Genomic DNA, 21,530 nt, shown 5'->3' with positions numbered 1-21,530 from the left:
TAGAAACTAGTTTGATGTATTCAAAAGGTACTTTAATACAAGATACAGTGCGTAGCGGCCCCCTTTTTTTAAATATATATAATCGTTGAAATAATCACGATTATTTAGCAGTGGCGCTAGTGTGCACGTTGATGGGCTCTTAAGTATACATTTTACCCAGCTAAGGTGAGGTAATTTAAGTAAGATAAACAAGATATACACGGAAAAGCGAGCAATATGTTATGACAATTATGAGTAAATTCTAGATAGTAGATACTTAAACAAATTCTATTCTATCTATTCTATTTATTTTCTGTTCATTCATAGTATTCATAAATAGAACGATAATAAATTAATCGTCGTTGAGCTTCACCGAACATACTACTCAACACTAGATGTCGCTACAAGTCGCATTTTTCTCACAAGAAAAGTTTTTGATTTCAGCGCCATCTACCAAACCCAACAAAAACCAAGGAAGCTTCCCACAGCGTAATTAATATGACATGTTACTCAATACCTTGGCGTGTGTGCGTGGAACACGAGCTAGTGTGCGTGAGGACGTTGGCACACTGCCGAGTGGACCAATGAACTCTTGACGTATATATACGTATGACGCGTATAGTACGTAGCTGTGACGACACGCACTACGGTACCTTTTTTACTGTGTGAATTTTTTTTATTGGTGTTTGAATGCAGAGGAATTTAGATGTTCTGAATTTTAGATTGTTTCTTAATTTGGCTGATTACTAATGTTTATGATTAAGTACTTGGCTATTTTGAATAATTGATTGTGTTTCCTTGCCCAGGCTTTACCTAAGGCTCTGTTTTCTTAGGATAGCCGTGCCGTCATATAGCGGCCGTCTCCATACAAATAATACGGCTAATGAATGAATAGTATTCGCTAGGTGCACGACTGGTGCTGCCCTCATTTTGGCGGACTTTCTACGTTAAATCTTATGGAGTAAAATTAGTTCAAGCGGCTGCCGCTAGTACTAATGGCGGACATTCCATAAGATTACCTGTGTTTGTGACGATCAGCGCCACTTCCCCCTCCACCGACTTCGCACCTTGCCAATAATAATAGTATAATAATGAATGAGTAGTATTTTGTATGGAGACGGCCGCTATATGACGGCACCGCTATCCCAGGAAACCAGAGCTTAAGGATAATCTGACCAATTCCATTCTGATTATTTGACCGATTTGGAAAAAATCTGTTGCATTTTTTGTGATTTGCTTGTTAATTTTGTATAAATGTATGGATATAGTTAGAAAACGATTTTATTTCTGTAGAAAAAAGGTGCGAAATTAAAAATTTGTATGGGAGTGTCGAATCTTCGCGCCAATTTTTTTTTCAAATATGGCGTTTTTTTATTTAGCCTAATCATCTCATAAAAAAGCAAATAAAGTATACTTACATATGTAAGTGTTCCTTCATTTCATCTCAATCCTTAATTTAAGTAGGTATGTACTTAAAACCATTGAGGTATATAACAAGAGACGACAAAATGTTTCCGCACCTCAGAGAAGTGCATGCATGCATGCGAAGCCGAAAATTGTTAATAAAGACGCCACGAGTATTTTTTGACTCAGTTAAACAACGTTGCATACAATACTTTTTCAACGACCAAACATTTACTTTGTAAACTAAATACATAATAGTAAATCAACAGTTGTTCCATTGCTTACCGGTGAAATGTTATTCCATCCCTTTTATTCTATTTTCTTGTGCTATTGTTGCAACTTTTTAACACGCACGAAGGCATTTTTTAATTTTCAATTTTTTTTTAAATTTTCTGTAGGTACATGTGTGGCATCTCGTCAGTGGTCGGTGACGTACTAAAAGCAAAGAAGTGCATGCACTTCTCTGAGGTGCGGAAACATTTTGTTCGAGATGTCGTCTCTTGTAGATACCTCAATGCTTAAAACACGACTCTTAAAATTAGAAACGTAACGTTAAACTTTAACAAAAGATCTTTTCAATAGTTTTTCAAAACACATTTTATTATTTAATTTCCTTATTCTTTGTGTTCAAGTGCATTGCCCTACCATTATATTATGAGCTCTTTTTCCATACTTTTATAAAGTAAACAGAGATCTATTGATATTGGTTCAATTTTGGAACGTTAACCGACCCGGTTAAAACAAAGGGTTAGTGAAGAAAATTTGTATGAAACAATGGTTTGTTCATACTAAAACATGTTTTTGTAGGAAGTGTCTTACTGTATTGGGGCGTCGGTGCTATTTGCAAAGTATAAATACATATTTAAACATGACACATGTGTTTTTTTGCTATTTACCTAAGGAAAACTAAATTCAGCCCGCGACTTTGTCTGTGTCGAATGATAATGGTTACCTATATAAACTACCGTAAAATGGGGTGAGTAGGGGCAAAACTGACATTCAAACCTCGATAACATTTTATTTTTACATACTTATATGCAAACTGAATGGTGTATATAATAAGTGTTCCGCACGTTTGTATGTTTATTTTATTTTATTTTGGGTAGTTCCATTTCATAACTTTGACGATAAACAGGAAATCCCACCTCACCCCGTAGTCCCTCGTAATTGGGGTGAGATGGGATTTAATACAAAGGTGATTTTGGAAGATTGTTGGATCGATTTTTTTTTACTATGTGTATTACTATAGCTCCATTTTAAATTGGAATACATTATTTTTGTAGCAGTAGCCTTAAAATCCCATCTCACCCCCCTTTCACCCCTTCTCTCCCCATTCATAACCCAATTCTCCCCGCGAACCCTACTCACCCCATTTTACGGTACCAAATTTAATCTAAATTGGTTCAGCAGTTTAAGCGTGAAAGGTAACGATAGCGGTCAGACAGAACCCACGCAAATCCCACGATCCATTGATGACGCTGTATTAGAGGAAAGGGGTCGACCGCTTCTCAATTCAAACGTAGTCCTCATTTTCCTCTCTGGATATTAACATTATGAAAAAAAAATTACACCATTAGACGTATAGGTATTATTGCTATGGCCCTTCGTTTGACTTTTTTGATTATTTAGTTAGATGCGAAAATAAAATTCCATAACAAATGTTTAAGACGAAACAGGAGCTGAGATTTATATATTTTAGGTAAATATACCCGTCTCGCTAACGGAAGCGGCTCCTAAAACTAGTGCGATAAGGACAAGGCGAAAAATCCTGCGTAAAAATCTCAAAAATCGAGGTTTCGTACTCGACTGTTTCCTCCTCCAAAACTTACCAATCGTAACCAAATTTGGAAATCTAAATGATTATGAAATTATCTGTGTCGGACCGTTTTGCTTTTTTGGCTAATTGATATCAGTCTTGAATACCACGCCTCTCATTGCGGCATAGTCAATTAGGCCATTTTGGGCATTTTTGAAGGGCTCTAAGCGCCTTAAAAAACAAAAATATCAAAAAAGGAAAACGGTCCAACACAGATATTGACAATATTAATCTGTGTTGAAAATATTGTTGCTCTAGCTTCAAAACCCACGGAGGAAACAGTCGAGTACGTTTGTATGGAGAAATGACCACTCCTGTTGGCTCTTAATTACTCCTAACTCCTGTAATAACTAAACATATAAAAAGAACTAAGGGAAATGGCTGTGGTTGACGTATTTATTTACATCAAATTGTGTCATGAGGCTCATGAAATAGGTACCGAGCTTTGCTCGGAAAACATATAAAAACTCAAAAATGCGCGTTTTCATCGATTTTTCGCCCCCGAAAACCCCCATATAGCAAATTTTATCGAAATGATTAGAGCCGTTTCTGAGATCCTCAAAATATGTAAATATACAAGAATTCCTCGTTTAAAGATATAAGATAAGATATATCCGAGAGGAAAGTTTGTATTGAAAGGCGGTTCCGGGACCGTCGTCTTTTTGTATGTTTGAGTTTAGAGCGTAAAGATTGACAGTCCTTATTTACTTGTCTCTAACCTAATAAATAGTTACGAGCAAACGTCGCGTAGTTACATAAAGAGTGGATAGGTACACCTACATCGATAAGTTATGTTACGCTTCGGGCCTTTGCACAATGCCTAGTGATGGGACAGAGGTCGATAAAAAGGTCGATAAATGTGATATTAACTGGTGTTAAAGCTTGTTTTTAAAATCTGTCCTTGAAAATCAAGGCACTGATTTGTTAAGAGGAAAGGAGACGGCCGCCTCTACACACGTATTCCCCATTTTCGTCTCTGTACATTGACATTATGGAAAATTAGGGTGTGTAACTTCCGCTTGTAACTTGTGGCTTTATTAAAAGGAAGGGCAGATGGCAGTCGAATCGCAAAAACTAGTGCCTACGTCAATTCTTGGGATTTAATTGCCAAGCGGACCCCAGGCTCCCATGAGCCGTGGCAAATAGCCGGGACAACGCGAGGAAGATGATGATTCCCGTTACCTATTTATCGTAGTTTATCGTATAGTTTATCGAGCGTGTCGCAACACTACTGTCAATTACGCAACTCCTCACGGCACGGTGGCGTCGTGCTATGTGCTCTAAGAATGTTATTTTACGAGTAAGTCTAATGTTTAGTTAAAACAACTCAACTAAAATGTTCTGACAATGGCAAAGACGGGACCCTAACACTCCTGAACTCCACTGTCCGTCCGTCTGTCCGTCAGCAGGCTGTATCTCACAGGTGATGTATTTCTGTTGCCGCTATAACAACAAATACTAAAAACAGAAGAAAATAAAAATTTATGTGGGGCCCATCCCACACAACAAACGCGATTTTTTGCTTTGCCGTTTTTTGCTTAATGGTACGGAACCCTTCGTGCGCGAGCCGACTCGCACTTGACCGCTTTTTAGGGTTCCGTACCTCAAACGAAAAAAAACGGAACTCTTATAGGATCACTCGTGCATCTGTCTGTCCGTCCGTCTGTCACAGCCTATTTGCTCCGGAACTACTGGACCAATTAAGTTGAAATTTGGCACAATATGTAAGTTTGTGAAGATGGAAGTGTAACGTAAATAAATGAATTTTAAATATGGAGGCTACTTTTGGGGGGTAAATGAGCAAATTAAAAAATATAGTTTTTCAAATTATATCGTGTTACATATAAAATGAAAGAGCTCATTGTAAGAATATCAAATACTTATATATTTTTTTATAATTTTAAGATAAATAGTTTAGTAATTCAGAAAAATAGGCAAATAGTTGTCAGGAAAACCTATTAGAAATGTGCAGTCAAGCGTGAGTCGGACTTAAGTAAGTACTTAGTTTTTGATCCGACTCCTACGGGTTTTTTAAAGACATTTTACTCACTTTTCATTAAAAAAACATAGCTATTGTAAGAAAATTTGTAATGTACGGAACCCTTGGAACGCGAGTTCGACTCGCACTTGACCGCTTTTTTACCTATATGTATATACCCACAACAAAAGCCTTATCGAGCTTACTGTGAAAATCTTCGATTTGGGTCGTACCAAAATATTTATAAAGTAAATTGAAAAAAAAACCGGCCAAGTGCGATTCGGACTCGCGCACGAAGGGTTCCGCACCATCAACAAAAAATAGAGCAAAACAAGCAATAAAACGGTCACCCATCCAAGTACTGACCCCGCCCGACGTTGCTTAACTTCGGTCAAAAATCACGTTTGTTGTATGGGAGCCCCACTTAAATCTTTATTTTATTCTGTTTTTAACCGACTTCCAAATCTAAAAGGAGGAGGTTATCAATTCGATTGTATGTTTTTTTTATTTTTTTTTTATTTTTTTTATTTTTTTATGTTTGTTACTCCATATCTCCGTCATTACTGGACCGATTTTGAAATTTTTTTTTTGATTGTATGTATATGCATACAGATTGGTCCCGTTTTTGTCAAAACCCAGTTCTGATAATGGGATCCATGAGTAATCGAGGGAACTCCTCAACTCAAATCTTAAAGGCATACATATAGTGATTTTTGTGTTTTTATCAACAAATCAAGCATATACATTTAAAAAAGTGACATTTCATGAAGTGGAACTGCTGATGATGATCAGAACGGAACTCTTCAACGACGCATAGTACACGTTTGACGATTTGTCCTCTTCGTTATGTTTGTTAAGCAAGTTAAGTTTTTAAGCCACATTTTTGTCAAGCTCGAGTTCTGATGATGGGATCCATGAGGAATCGAGGGAACTCCTCAAATTTTAAAGGCATGCATATAGAGATTTTTGTATTTTCATCAAAAAATTAAGCATTTTCATTAAAAACTGTCGCATTTGATGCAGTGGAACTGCTGATGATGATCATAACGGAACTCTTCAACGACGCATAGCTCGCATTTGGCGATTTGTCCTTTTCGTTATGTTTGTTAAGCAAGTTAGGTTTTTAGGCACATTTATGTCAATCTCAAGTCCTGAACATGGGATCCATGAGGAATCGAGGGAACTCCTCAAATCTTAAAGGCATACGTATAGAATTTTATATATTTTCATCAGAAAATCAAGCATTTACATTACAAACTGTGGCATTTGATGAAGCGGAACTGCTGATGATGATCAGAACAGAACTCTTCAACGACGCATAGTTCACGTTTTGTGATTCTGAATTTCGATTTTGACTTGGACTGGGCCCCGGACTCCGGACTCGGACCCGTACTCGGACCCGTACTCGGACTCGGACCCGGATCCGGACACAGACCCGGACCTTGATCCGGAAAACCACTATGATACCTAAACTAAACAAACCACTATGATTACCATAAAATGTATACATATTACCAAATAAAGTATAAGCGCCGTTAAGTGGGTCCAGGCTAGTAGTTAGAGAAGTCGGTTTTTTTCTATTAAAGATTATTAGTATTTGTTGTTATAGCGGCAACAGAAATACATCATCTGTGAAAATTTCAACTGTCTAGCTATCACGGTTCGTGAGATACAGCCTGGTGACAGACGGACGGACGGACGGACGGACAGCGGAGTCTTAGTAATAGGGTCCCGTTTTTACCCTTTGGGTACGGAACCCTAAAAACGTCTGAAACCAGTATGAAATTGTATCGCATAGCGTATATTTCTTGTCTCACAAATTATGTCAGATCCTGTAACGTCTCGCTCTAATGCCCAGGAATGCGATTACGTGTATGTATGTGTGTCAGTACGCTCATTAGCAGGCATATATGCCAAACAAATCGTTTTTATATACGCGTGTCAAATTAATCGTGTTTTTTTAAGTCGGCTAACTTGTTTGATATATCGAACTTGGTTATCGATTAATAGCTTAAGTATTACAGTTTTTACCCGACTGAGGAAAAAGGGGTTTTGTATGTTTATTGCTTAACCGTTATAAAGATAAATAATAAATAATAAAATATGTTTTTAAATACTCATAATTTTTCTACGAAAAATACGCACTCTGTGTACATTGCGAATTTACACAAAACTTTTACAAATTATACACCAAAACCTTCCTCAAGAATCACTATATTAATAGGCTGAAAACCGCATGAAAATCCGTACAGTAGTTTTTGAGTTTATCGCGAACATACAGACAGACAGACGCGGCAGGGGACTTTGTTTCATAATATGTATACATATATGTACCTTAAAAAGTATTTACTAATGAAGAGGTAACCCTAAAAAGTAGACCAGGTATTTAAAGTCTGCAACGATTGTGATATTAGCACACGCAGTGAAAGTGTTATTTATATACGCCATAATATCATAGAAGTTTGACGTTTAAAAAAACACTTGCACTGCGTGTGCTATCAAAATCGTTGCAGACTTATCTTGGTCTGACTCTAGTTACTCTAAACCCTAAACCCTAAAAAAGCTTTCGATAAAAATTCCCTTCTAATCTTATCTTATGACTGTAAACGAGCAATTCTTGTTTATTTATTTATTTATATGTATATTTCGGGGATCTCGGGAACGGATCTAACGATTTCGATGAAATTTGCTATATATGGGGGTCATCGGGGGCGAAAAATCGATCTAGCTAGGTTTTATCTCTGGGAAAACGCGCATTTTTGAGTTTTTATATGTTTTCCGAGCAAAACTCAGTCTCCCAGATACTATGTTTTTATCTGTCATGTCTTCATGTTTAAAACGCTGAACCGATTCAAATAAAATTTGCTATGGAGATAGTTTAATTTCCGAGAAAAGACATAGGGTAGTTTCTAGTTTCTACCTACCACAGAACTATTAACGCGGACGAAGCCGCGGGTAGAAGCTAGTGTTGCTATAAATCCCTGTAGGCGCATAAATTGTACGGTGTATGTGACCATGTAACGATGTAAATTGTATGGTGTATGCGGCCATGCAAATCCCAGTAATTGATTTTAGTAAAGATAAGCCCAGGTTAATAAGCGAGACGGGAGACTCGGAGGCGGTTGGTGCGAGCGAGAGGTCCAAGTCACAAGCTTTTTAAAGTTCTGTTCTTGTGAACGTTCTCCGTTTGCCATAGGAAACGCAGAAAAGGAAATTAGATAACCGTTCTCGAGAATGGAACATATTTGAATTTTCACTACACTACATAGTATAAAACAAAGTCGCTTCCCGCTGTCTGTCCCTATGTATGCTTAGATCTTTAAAACTACGTAACGGATTTTGATGCGGGTTTTTTAATAGATAGAGTAATTCAAGAGGAAGGTTTTTGTATAATTTGTTAACCCGCGCGAAGCCGGGGCGGGTCGCTAGTTTTGAAATAAATAGTAGTTTGTGTTACAAGGGATCAAAATGATATATTTCCGTCAAGGGCGTACATTTAATCCTGAGCGTAATGAGGGATTCAAGTGTTAACGCCCGAGACGAAATAATTTTGATACCGTGTGACACATACTGCTTTTCACATCAACTATGAGGGAAATAAAAAAAAATCTTTTTGTTAACACAATCTGATGCTTAAGCAGCAGATTATTTAAGCTAAAAAAATAATGTGCAAAAAAATGTAAAAATAGTGTGCTAGAACAGAAAAGTGTTACTTTGATCCCTCCTAGCAGGGAAGAAAAAGCTCTTTTCCGAATAGGTGGTGTGAACAGATTTTTTTAAATTGATGAAATCCTAACCCGCTCCCGCCGCCTCCTATGCCACGCGCGCATAATTCGCAACTGTATAAACACAACATTGCGTTATCACGGGCGATAAGCGGTCGTTGACCCCGGCTCGCTTCCTCATACCATACCACACGTGGTTGGCCGGCTGTGTTTTATTTTTTATCGCCGTTTTTTCTTACATTCATATTATCTTAGGTTAAAATTAGTCTGTGAGCTTTAGCTGTCGCCCATGGCACCTTAATTTTGAAAAAATAAAAGAAAGGGTTTGACTATTAGTGTCGTTAACAAATAAAGTTTGCATTTGTACTTCTTCATAAAGTTTGCAATTGTATATGTTATTTTTAATATATATTTTTTATTGGAAAAAGAAAATATAAATTTCTTTTTGTCAATAAAGAGTTTACTACTACTACTAATGTATGTACCTATACCTAAAGTCTAAACCAATGGTAAGAGTCTGGCAACCCAAATTGTGGCAACCGAAAAAGGACTGGCACCGGTTGCGGTTCACGAGGCCGATTTTGATATTTATGTTAGAAAGAGACAAAAGTTTCTGGACAAGAGGGTAGGAAGATAAAGCTACATACCATCACGACTCATCCCCAGCTTGAGGCACTTCTGCAGCCGGCAGTACTGGCACCGGTTGCGATTGACGCGGTCAACCACGCACGCCTTGTTGCGGGGGCATTGGTAGTTCACCACTGGAAAACAATACTGTGTTAGTTTCTTATTAAATATCTGCGAGAAAACATGACAAACACACAACCAAAAAATTGGTTGAAAAAAGTAATAAGCAAAAAATTTGGTGGCAACCCTAGAAACCCTATTTTAAGGGGCCCACTAGGGTGTTTCATTTTTCCGAATTTTCGATTTTCATCTGACTTTGCTCGAATTCTGGTTCTTCCTGATTAAAAAATATTATACAAGGTGTCCCAAGAAGTAGTGATATACTGAAGCTGGGAGGTAGAGGACCTAGAGGGCTATCTGAATCACCCCCATGTATGTTCCGCGATTTTTCGTATTTTCGGAGTTATGATTTTTTTTAATTTTTCACCTATCGCCGAGTACGATGAGATTTTTATTTATGGTGACGTGAATTATTGCGGTAGATGCTTGATTTTTTTGTGTGCTAAGCTGATAGATAGGCCAATTCAGTATGGTAACATTTACTATCGATCTTTGAATGGAATAAAAAAAAATCAATGCCAAGAAAGATAAAATTACCCAGTATGTTTTATTTTTTTAAGCGCCCTTGAAGTTGTGAACATACTGGGTAATTTTATCTTTCTTGGTATTAATTTTTTTTTAAATTCCATTCAAAGATCTAACGATAGTAAATGTTACCATACTGAATTGGCCTATCTATCAGCTTAGCACACAAAAAAAATCAAGCATCTACCGCAATAATTCACGTCACCATAAATAAAAATCTCATCGTACTCGGCGATAGGTGAAAAATTTAAAAAAATCATAACTCCGAAAATACGAAAAATCGCGGAACATACATGGGGGTGATTCAGATAGCCCTCTAGGTCCTCTACCTCCCAGCTTCAGTATATCACTACTTGTTGGGACACCTTGTATAGCAATAAAAATTAAAATCGGTGAATATTTAGAGGTTGCACAACATCAACAAAGTTTTCTCAAATAACCAACGACTCTACATCGGAGGGTAGAAAATGGTTTAAGCGGCTACCATCAAAGCGGTGAGTAGTGTGATACTGAACCTTCTACGTACATATAAATCAATTTTAAAATCAGTAATTAACATGGGTTTTGGTTACTCGATAAATGTTCTAATTAAGATTTTTCAGTTTTTCCACCTGTTTAAAGGAAAAGTGGTTTTATCATGTTTTAGACGCAAAATTCAGTTTTTTCATTAGATTTTAGTATCAGTTCATTATATTTTGTTATTAAAAAAAATAGTTAATTTTCACGCAATGTATGGGGTTCTCTCTCCACATTTTCAATTTGTGCAACCTTTAAACGTTAATCGATTATTATGAAAATTGAAATAGATCGTTTTTAGAGTGGGGAGACTCGATTGGTGAGCAAAGTCAGGAAAAATATCACGACTTTTTTTTCTCCATACAAAAGTGAAACACCCTAGGGCCCACTGATTAACAGTCCGCCGGACGGTATCGGCCTGTCAGTTGTTCGGAACTGTCAAGTTTTTGTTCTAACTGACAAGCCGATACCGTTCGGCGGACTGTTAATCAGTGGGCCTAGGGTTTGCACGACGGATCCGAAATGTATGGGAAGGTCCGCGGATCCGGATCCAGATCCGGATAATTTCATACATTCCGGATCCGGATTGCAAACCCTAAGTGGGCCCCTTTAAGCTGGTCTCACGCACGCCTTGTTGCGTTGGCATTGGTAGTTAATAGTTAACCACTGAAAAACTAGTGTCCGACCGAAACAAGTTTTTTTTCCGAAACCGAAACCGAAGGTTAGACTTTGGCCCTATTAGTTTCGGCCGAAACCGAAACCGAAACTTTTGCAGATTTATGAAAATTGTTGAATAAATGTCATTAAACCGCTTTTATACACATATTAGGAGTATTATAGGACTACGTCGACCGTCCAGTGGCGCCATCATTAGGGGAATTGTGTTTTCTAATAAACCAATTAAGTTCTGTATACCTAAATATTGTTGTCCTACTTGCTCCCCAACTTTTGGTCTTTGTCACATACAGCCGTATTCGAACTTCAAGATATTCACAAGAGACGACACGTACTAGATCCATTCTAGATACGTTATAGTTTAGATTTCAACAAGTTCTCTTTTGCAGCGCAATTCGGGCAACCAATGTCACTTTTACGTTAGATCGTGTTAGATATCTATTACATGTGAATTGGATCTCTAAGTAATATCTTGTGGAAGTCGTTCAAGAGTATCTCCAGAATCGCGGAAATGTCAAATTTGACAGGTTAGATCTTAAACTTATCGTATCTTGGCGATGTCTAAAAGATATCTAATAGATGTCTATTACAAAATTCGAATCGGGCCCATAGTTTAGTTTCATAGTACGAAGTACTATTTCGTTTCGTTTCGAAAGGTGCGGTCGTTTTTTGGCCGAAACCGAAACTAGAGACGAAACATGATTTTATGGCCGAAATTGGCCGAAACCGAAACCGAATCTTCGGTCGGACACTATGAAAAACATATTTACTCTTATAGTTTGTTATTATTTAAAAACTATTTTAAGAAAAATTTAATAGTTGATGACAAAAGTGGTGAACTAAAGAAGAAAAGGTGGTCGGTTTTTTATCATCTGTCAGCATGACTGTCACGTTCTAACAAGTATGTCAGTGCGAAAGTGACGCATGGCATGACAAGTGTTAAAAATGCGACCATGCTACCTCTGCAGGACCAAAAAAGTTTTTTACAGTACATATGGGGCTACTTTCCCACACTAGAGCGTAAATAAGCACTTTTCGTTGCTATGTCAAATATTTAAAGGGGCATATGTACTGTAAAACGTTGTACGATACACGTGCGAATACGGAATTCGCCACTCGTTTCGAATTTCCTCTTTTCCGCACTTGTATCGTAAATAACTATTAAAAGGACGTGTAAGGCTTCACGTTTTATAAGGTTCCATGAAAAAAAAAGAGGCCTGTGTATAAAACTTGCCATGAATCCTTTGCATCAGGGGCCCGTTTCTCAAAAGCTTGTAACTTGTAATACAAGTGGAAGTCCCTTTCTAACAAAGGTTGTTATAAAGTGACATCCGCTTGTATGTATTACAACTTACAAGCTTTTGAGAAACGGGCCCCAGGCCTTTCGGCCTCTATGGCCCCTGATGACAATATTGACGTATAGGCATGAATTATGACGTCATCGTAAGACCCTCGTATTACCCTGATTACCAGTCCGCCGGACGATCGATATCGGCCTGTCAGTTGTTTGGAACTGTCAACTTTTTGTTCTAACTGACAGGCCGATATCGTCCGGTGGACTGGTAATCAGTGGGCCCCTTTAAATGGCGTATAATGGTGAATCAAAACATGCAGTGAATGTTTTGGGCATTTTAGGGTAAAAGCTCGTGTAAATGACTCGTGAGGATTTCACGACCATAATAATGACGTATTGGTGTGAAGATGACTGATGTTTAGGAGTGAAGTAAGTGACATTTTAGGGTAAAAGCACGTATATGGCCTCGTGCGTGATGACTTGATGACAAAAATTAAGTATCATTGTAAATGATTATTGATGTTTATAAAAGTTAAAATGGCGTTTTAGGGTAAAATCACGTATTAAATGTAGGGTTGGAGCCGGTGTAGCTTTATTTGACGTTCATAAGCGGATTGTATTATGCCTACTTGAATAAACTACCTTTTCTCTTTATCTTATCTGACCCCTGATGACTTCATAACAACTGTAATGACGTATTGGTGTGAATGATGACTGATGTTTAGGAGCGAAGTAAGTGACGTTTTAGGGTAAAAGCACGTATAAATGACCTCTGATCACTTCATGACAACATTAATGACGTATTGGTGTGAATGATGACATTGATGACTGATGTTTAGGAGTGAAGTAAGTGGCGTTTTAGGGTAAAAGCACATATAAATGAACCCTGATGACGTCATGACAAAAATGACGTATTGATGTGTACGACTGAAGTTTCTGATCTAAATAAGGTTTTAGGGTAAAGGCACGTATAAGTGAAGCCGACCTGTGCTCTGGGACCGTCTGAAGAAGCCCTTGCACCCCTCGCAGGTGATGACCCCGTAGTGGACCCCTGATGACTTGTCCCCGCAGACCTTACAGGGGATGATCTCGATTTGGGCTGGAACAATAGAAATATATACGTTAGGCATTTTAATTATATGCATGTACTAATTATTCGACACAATGTATATTGTTTAGAATAAAATAAAATAAATAAATAAATAATAAATATATAGGTATGTATATAGTTTTATAATCATTACATGGACTTTATAGTGGTTAGTTTGTAATGTCAAACTTATATCTTTTAGGGCTCCGTACCAAAAAGGTACACAAGGAACCCTTTTATGATGCGACTCTGTCCGTCTGTCTGTCTGTCATATTGCTATATGTCTCGAGAACTACTGAAGCTATCGGTTTGAACCAAACACATTGGAAGTGTTATATTTTCAAGATGTAAAAGACAAGACAAATGAACAGAGTCCCAAATTTACATACATTTTTCGTTCCTTCCATTCCGGACCCGTCATACACAGTCTATGAAAAATAAGAGAATGAAAATAAAAATATTGGGACGCTTTTTTCTCTCATTAGGATCGAAAGAGCTTGTGATTCTGAGTAGAAGTAGGATAAAAAAATCCCAAAATCTGAAAAAAGTGTACTACCAGGCGTGGCTCACTCCGCGATTTCGTCGCTTTGCTACAGGTAGCTAAAAGTACATCTGTTCCACACCAATTTTGGGGAAAGCCATAAGCCGCGCGTGGCGCTGTCGCCACCTAGCGGCCATATCTGTGCTGATCGTAACAGACGCGTTTTGTTAGAGAGTGATCGAGTCTTCTGTACCTAGTACTATTATTTATTCTGTGGTACTACTTATACAATTTTAAATAAAATGTTTATCACTAGTATAAAACAAAGTCGCTTCTTGCTGTCTGTCTGTCTGTCTGTCTGTCTGTGTGTATGTATGCTTAGATCTTTAAAACTACGCAACGGATTTTGATGCGTTTTTTTTTTAATAGATACAGTACACTCAGTACAGTGATTCAAGATGAAGGTTTATGTATTATTTGTTAACCCGTGCAAATCCGGGGCGGGTCGCTAGTACTTAAATATGGTACAACGATAACATATCCTAAAACGGCCATATGATGAACTCGAATAGCGTCTTACAAATCAGCAAATGCCGTATTAGGCGGGATGAGGGTTTATTGACCGAGCTCCGACCTTGCGGGTCGATGACCTTCCGTACGCTGCTTCATACAAAATACTACGTTTGGAATTATAGTCAAGACATTTGACATGACAATTCATTATTTTTCAATTATCTTCACCTACACCCTACACCTGGGTCAACTTTGACGTCTGATAATAAAATAAATGGTCGGACAGAGAGACAGACAGACAGACGCACGAGTGATCCTATAAGGGTTCCGTTTTTCCTTTTGAGGTACGGAACCCTAAAAACTAGAAAGTTTTGGTAAGCCGCAGTTCTTGTAAGTTGCTTAAAATAATTAGAACTACGCATTTTTCAAATAAAATCTGCATGAGACAAAATGAAGGTTTTTAAAACACTGCGGCAGACTGAAATTACAAGTAGGAAGTTCCTTATCGTTGCTTTTACCTGTCATTTCATTCTGCCCCCAAAAATCCGATGTCTGATGATTAGCCATATAATAGATGGGAGGATCCTAATAAACGTGGTATACGCGTCCGTTAGGTTAGATTTAGACGACGCGACGAACTCGCATGCGATTTTTGTTACATTGCGGACCATTGAGGTTACATCCACTCAGCCGACCAATCAAATAACGCAATGTAATGAATTTCGCATGCGAGTTCTCGCACCGTCTGAGCCCTTAGGGATAAAACATACCATGATTGGCCGAATTTATTTGTTGCCCACCATAATCCAATACTAATTTACGGTGGGGAATAAAAACAATGTGAGACTGTGACAAGGACAAACAAAAATAGCACTTTTGCTGCTACTCCTACTGAGAGATACACGTGATACTACATGTGATTAGCAAACGTAATGTAATGATGTGTTGCCTGAATAAATATTTTTCTATTCTATTCTAAACCTCAAAAATGTTTGGGCCACAAAACTGTCCACCTCAGTTGAAACAAAATGGCGGCCACAAACAATGGTGTTGCGATGTTAATTGTCAACTGTCATTTAATTATTGTAATAGAGGATGTATATCCTGCCGTTTCGACACCTTTTGTTGGACAGGAAGCGGATTTTGCAACTTCGTGACAGATATTCTAGTCCTTAATTTTTGAGAACCATTGTTGAAATAATTCGCGGACGGACTGACGGCATGGCAAAAAGCTAACTGTAATATACACCTCGAAGTGACAAAGTGCGGACATGTCACGTAAAAGTCATAATTTCATAAGAATTTGATTTTATGATTGAAATGCTCAGTGGCTATCATACTATTTTTAACAAGCTTTTATTAGATCGACCTGTATGTAACTATGTAATGGAATCTAAGGTAACTAATTTAACCATCTTCGAAGGATCGTAGCGTCATGAAAATTGGCAGCTGTATGTAGTTCTGATGACAATACAATAATATGGTACTGTCGAACTGATCTGATGATGGAGACAGGAGGTGGCCATAGGAACTCTGTGATGAAATGAAACAACGCAACCTAATTATGTTAGGGGTTTTTAGAATTGTCTCGATGAGTATTAGTTGTCTGTCGTAAGAAAAGTACAGTCAGCGATAAAAGCTTGTACCAAAAATGAAATTTTTGCCAAAAACTTATATTGTCACTGTGGCAAAGTATGAATGGAGGGGCACAAAAATTAATTCCTTGACTGAACATATCAATCATCATAATATATTTCAGCGTTTTCCAAAAAAAATGTAGGTACATTTCATTCATGTCTTCAAAATATTGACTTCTTGGGCTCATTTTACTCAGAATCATTTGTACATTCACGCCTCATACATGAAAAATGTGTCCCAAGATTTCCTTTCCAGATCGTAACATTTTTGTATGAACGTTACGCACTGGAAAAATATTTTTTCATACAAAATCTTGGGACACATTTTTTCATGTATGAGGCGTGAATGTACAAATGATTCTGAGTAAAATGAGCCCAAGAAGTCAATATTTTGAAGACATTAATGAAATGTACATTTTTATTGAAAAACGCTCATTTATGACCCAAAAAATTCTTTTTTTCAAATGTTTTTCTAACTTATCTTCAATAAAATGTCCTTAAAATATGAAACTACAATAATTTAAAACGAAACGTCAAAATAATCTCCTTTAGCCTTAACACAAAAACTAAAACGTTTGTTAAAATTAAATTAAATCTTATTCTATGTATAATATCCCTTAAACGAGCAATTCTTGTATATTTATATATCTCGGAAACGACTCTAACGATTTCGATGAAATTTGCTATATGGGGTTTAAGGTGGCGAAAATTCGATCTAGCTAGGTCTCTCTCTCTCTGGGAAAACGCGCATTTTTGAGTTTTTATATGTTTTCCGAGCAAAGCTCGACTCCCAGATATTTATTTAAAATACGCCGAAGTAAAAAAAAATATCAACATATTTTTGAGCCAACCTGTACATTCTAACTTAGAGTCTTTTACGATGTTCGTTAAACAGATAAATAATTATAGGTTTTCTCGCAAATGTCACCAAAGTCAATTTAAAACCGATTTTTACACGTGTGACCTTAAATGAGGGAACACATCAAACTCTAATTAACACGATAAGCGCTGCATTTTCAACACAAGGATTTTGATTACCTATACTTTAGTTATTCGGTTAATGTAGGTACTTATTTACAAAATAAAATGGAAAAGAAACGGACAGAAATATGTATTACAAAATTAAATAATAGGCTACATGACTAATTTTCATTGATGGTATCAATCGATCGGGTTTGTTTTTAGGATCAATGTCTATATGGGACCCGTTGCATTAAAGTAACACAAAAGTCAGAAATTGTAGTCAAAGGCCGAGAGTCGCACTTCACTCGCGAAACGCCCTAATCAAAACGACAAGGGAACGTGACGTCAAGGTCTCTGGGAGCCCATCTTGTAGTATGGACAAAACAAGAAAATTGCGTTTTGTCGGTGAAATATTGCGTTTATGTATATAGTTGCTATACAATCTTTTTTTGGATGAAATGTAAGGAATCGAAATGTAATTTTGAAACTTTCAGGTCCTGTATTTTTGTAATTTTTCAATATTTTATTTTAATACCTATCCACATTATTGTGATAAATTGCTCGTTTGCTATCTATTTTACTAGATTTTGTTATAAAATTCAACATGTGTCATCATCCCTATTACCTATTTAAGTTTTTTTTTTGATAAGGTGAACTAGTTATTATATTTTGAACACAAGGATTTTGATTATTTAGTTATTTAGAAAATAATATTGAAAAGAAACGAACAGACATCTTCAAAATAATTATAATTAAGTTTTTATTTGATAAGGTAAACTAGTTATTAATAAGCGCTATATTTGGAACACAAAACACAAGGCTTTTAATTATACTTTAGTTATTAATGTAGTTATTTACAAAATAAAATGGAAAAGGAACGGACAGACATACCTATAAAAATAATTATAAGTTTTTATGATAAAGTAAGCTATACCCTTTAGTTGACCCTAAAATTTGAAAAGCGGTGAAGTGAAAAAGGTATTTTGGATATACTGATTTTGATTATACCTACTTTAGTTAGGTATTCGGTTAAAATATATTTAGACAGTATAACAACGGTAATCTACCCTATTATTGACCCTTAAATATGACAAGCGCTATTTTGGTGAGGACTTTTGATATGATTAAAAAACTTTAGTTACTTAATTTGGTCTAACGTACTTATTTAGAAAACAAAACTAGAGTCGGATCAAGATAGGTCTGCAGGGCGTTGGGAATGACGAAGTGTAACGATGTCATTATGTCAAAGTTCTATGAAAATATTAACTAAATACCTACGTTTATAATGACGATTCCTCACTTTGTTCTATTCAAATCGGTGCAAAGTTAAATGCGGACTCTGTAACGGTTTAACCGATTTATAGAGATAATCGATTGGGCATGAGTTTTCTTTATAGGGTAAATTATCCAATTATTGACAGTTACAATCATTGGCCTTGTAATAAAGTCGCTGCTATCAGTGGTTTTAAACTATTAGGGCATTCTAACACAATAGAAAAATAATTACTAATTTTTAAGGCCAGATTATTTTCGCATCACTTAGCTACTGAAGTATTTTTCTATTGATACCTAATTTTATGATTAAATTGTAATTATATAATAATAGTATAAAATTTGCATTGTAACGAAGGAATGTTAATATTTTAAATGTCAATCTTATGGTGTCTTTATAAATAAACACAAAAAATTAGATAATCTTACTCATAATTTGCTGCGTGTGTATGCATTGAGTAATTGTAATTAAAATAATTACGACAGAAGCAATTACTGGATAATTATTTTGTTTATACTCGTATTTGACAAATGTTTTTAGGATTTTGCAGAATAAATAGACGAGGTTGAATCAATTATGTTGTTTAAGTAATTTTTAGGATTAAGGTTCGTTAACAAAACCCTTTTTTGTGTATGTCTGGCTGCGGTTTACTTCGTAAAATAAGAGTTTTTTTCTTCCCTAAGTTGTTTTATTATATCCCAAATACTTAAATGACAGATTGACCAGTTGCCCAATCAGTCTGCTTTTGTACCAATTCATTCATTCATTCTGTACTAAAATGACTGATCTGTTTTTTTTTTTCTAGACAATCACATAGGGTTTTGAATTGGGTACCTACTCAAACAAAAAAATTTTTTTTACTCCAATTAGGTATGTAAGTACATAATTATTAAGTATCTATAAGTACCTATTTTTTTTAATGTTTTGTCGCATGCGTATTTGATTTTTGTGAATTAAATATTACATGTAAATGACTCAGCACTCAGCAGTGCAGGCTCAGCCTAGTGTCACAGTTAAAAAAAAATAAGAATGTTTTCTGTAGGCACTTTTTTAATTATGTATTTGCTTGTATACATAAACAGGTAATTAAATGAATTATTAGTACCTTATGCACCATATAAATAAATGTTGTAACTTGTTGTAAGTTACATACGCGTGCATACGCTCATATAACATTTTTCCCTACTGCAAGTGCGAGCGAGAGAGCGCTACGACCGTTGCACCAGCTGATCGTGACGTCACGGGTCGTCGGCCGCGCTCGAAAAATGCGGTGTGACGTCACACACAACGGAATTTAGGATTAGGGCTGACCTGTTTTTGTTTTTATTTCTTATGTCATTGTTTTTGTAGTTATTAATGTTATTATATTTTCTTTTTTTGGGATTCAATTGTTTAATTTACAGTATTTAGAGTATTTGTGTTGTTGTTGTTTTTGAGTAAGTATTTATTTTTTTAGTTTTAAAACTGTATGAATTTGCTTTAAGATTTTTTGTTGTATAAAAATAAGAAATACTTGTATAGATATAGATATATTATATGATATTATGTAGGTACTTGGTAGTATGCTAGTTCAGTATTTAGAACAGTTTTATAATCAAAGATCGATTATTATTTTTTGTACCTAATTTAATTCCTTTGACCATGTTATTGTACCTACCTACTGATACTGTAAGAGCTTATTAATAGCTGTCTCTGTCCATTTCTTTTTACTTTCCATAAATTTCAGAAATATCTAAACACACACAACGTCATCAGGTCAACGCCCGAGTCGAGCCCTCGCAGCCCAAGGCTCTAGTTCCGAATTTGAATTCTAATCTAACGGCTTGCGTACGTCACGGGTGAATGACCGCGAATGTCCGAACTCAACCCCGCCCCGTTTGCGGTTAAAACGGAAGTACTCCAACTCTATCTCAACGGGATAAAGCCGGAATTTCATTGCACTATTTTTTGTTAAGTGCAATTTTAATTTTGCTGATTGGCTAGAGTTAGTTTGCGGGCGTATTAGCGGTAGAAGGACGCTATTACAAAGGAGTTAAGACGTTTTTTGATTAGCAAATAGATTTTAGAGATGCATTAGGATTTTTGGTTGTTAGAAAAGCATTCGGAATTTGAATTTGAATTGACTCTTCATAATAAAATCGGCTAGTTTCTGTGGTTTGGTGGTACAACCTACAAGAAAGAAAAAATGTAGGGTAAAATTCCTAATAACTGTACAGGCATGCCCATATTTTATCTACCTAATATTTTTTAAACATATATGTTTTGTTATCTTGAATGCTACATTTTTAAATGTGAAAAGTTCTATAAATATGTTATATTAACACTAAATTACATTTTAAAAAGCATACTTAAAGATGAAAGAGAAATAGATGTGATACTCTAGAAAAACATCTATAAAACTTTTAGACTATTTATAAATCGTCGTTCAGTTTATATTTATATTGAAGTTGTTTACAATTGTCATCGACTTAGGTATATACTTATAGGTAGTCTTGGCAGCCGCTGGTTATTACATAAAGAGGTGAGTGACCTGCAATGGTAGTACATATTTTCATTGTAACATTGATGAATCGATTGTTTTTTAATTACATTTTGTGAGTCAGTGTTTGATTTAAAAATGCAAGTTATGAAGAAGGAAATAAATATAATGAGTTTGTATTTTTATTATAGCTAGGTACATAAGGACCAATAAGCAGACACCGTAGCTACAAAACGACCAATATTTAAGCAGACATTTTAAAAATGAAAAGTACACTTAGGTCATTTCAAAAACGAAAAATAGAAAATAAATAAATCAGATAATTTAAATGAATTCCTAGCAGGTTATTACTTAATATTGACAATAATTATGCTATGCGATGTGTGACATTACAATCATATTACATATATATTATAGCCCATTAAAAAAATACTT

At 36.0% G+C, this 21,530-nt stretch overlaps 2 protein-coding genes across 9 annotated transcripts in view; one reads left to right on the top strand and one right to left on the bottom strand.

Annotated features, from left to right (window-relative positions):
* The window catches only part of LOC134659242 (androgen-dependent TFPI-regulating protein-like), a 317,918-nt gene that overhangs the window by 41,006 nt on the left and 255,382 nt on the right, over positions 1-21,530 (top strand). The window lies entirely within an intron of this gene.
* LOC134659230 (probable nuclear hormone receptor HR3) overlaps positions 1-21,530 on the bottom strand; it is a 200,875-nt gene that overhangs the window by 14,951 nt on the left and 164,394 nt on the right. For all 8 annotated transcript variants that reach the window (XM_063514864.1, XM_063514859.1, XM_063514865.1 and 5 more), the window contains 2 exons: positions 13,645-13,758; positions 9,550-9,663 (listed from right to left, as the gene is read on the bottom strand). In XM_063514864.1, coding sequence (XP_063370934.1) covers positions 9,550-9,663; positions 13,645-13,758 — 228 coding nt within the window. The remainder of the gene's footprint in view (positions 1-9,549; positions 9,664-13,644; positions 13,759-21,530) is intronic.

This window comes from Cydia amplana, chromosome 24 (genome assembly GCF_948474715.1).
Source record: "Cydia amplana chromosome 24, ilCydAmpl1.1, whole genome shotgun sequence".
NCBI classification, from domain to species: domain Eukaryota; kingdom Metazoa; phylum Arthropoda; class Insecta; order Lepidoptera; family Tortricidae; genus Cydia; species Cydia amplana.
This window is presented reverse-complemented; position numbering and strand designations above follow the sequence as displayed.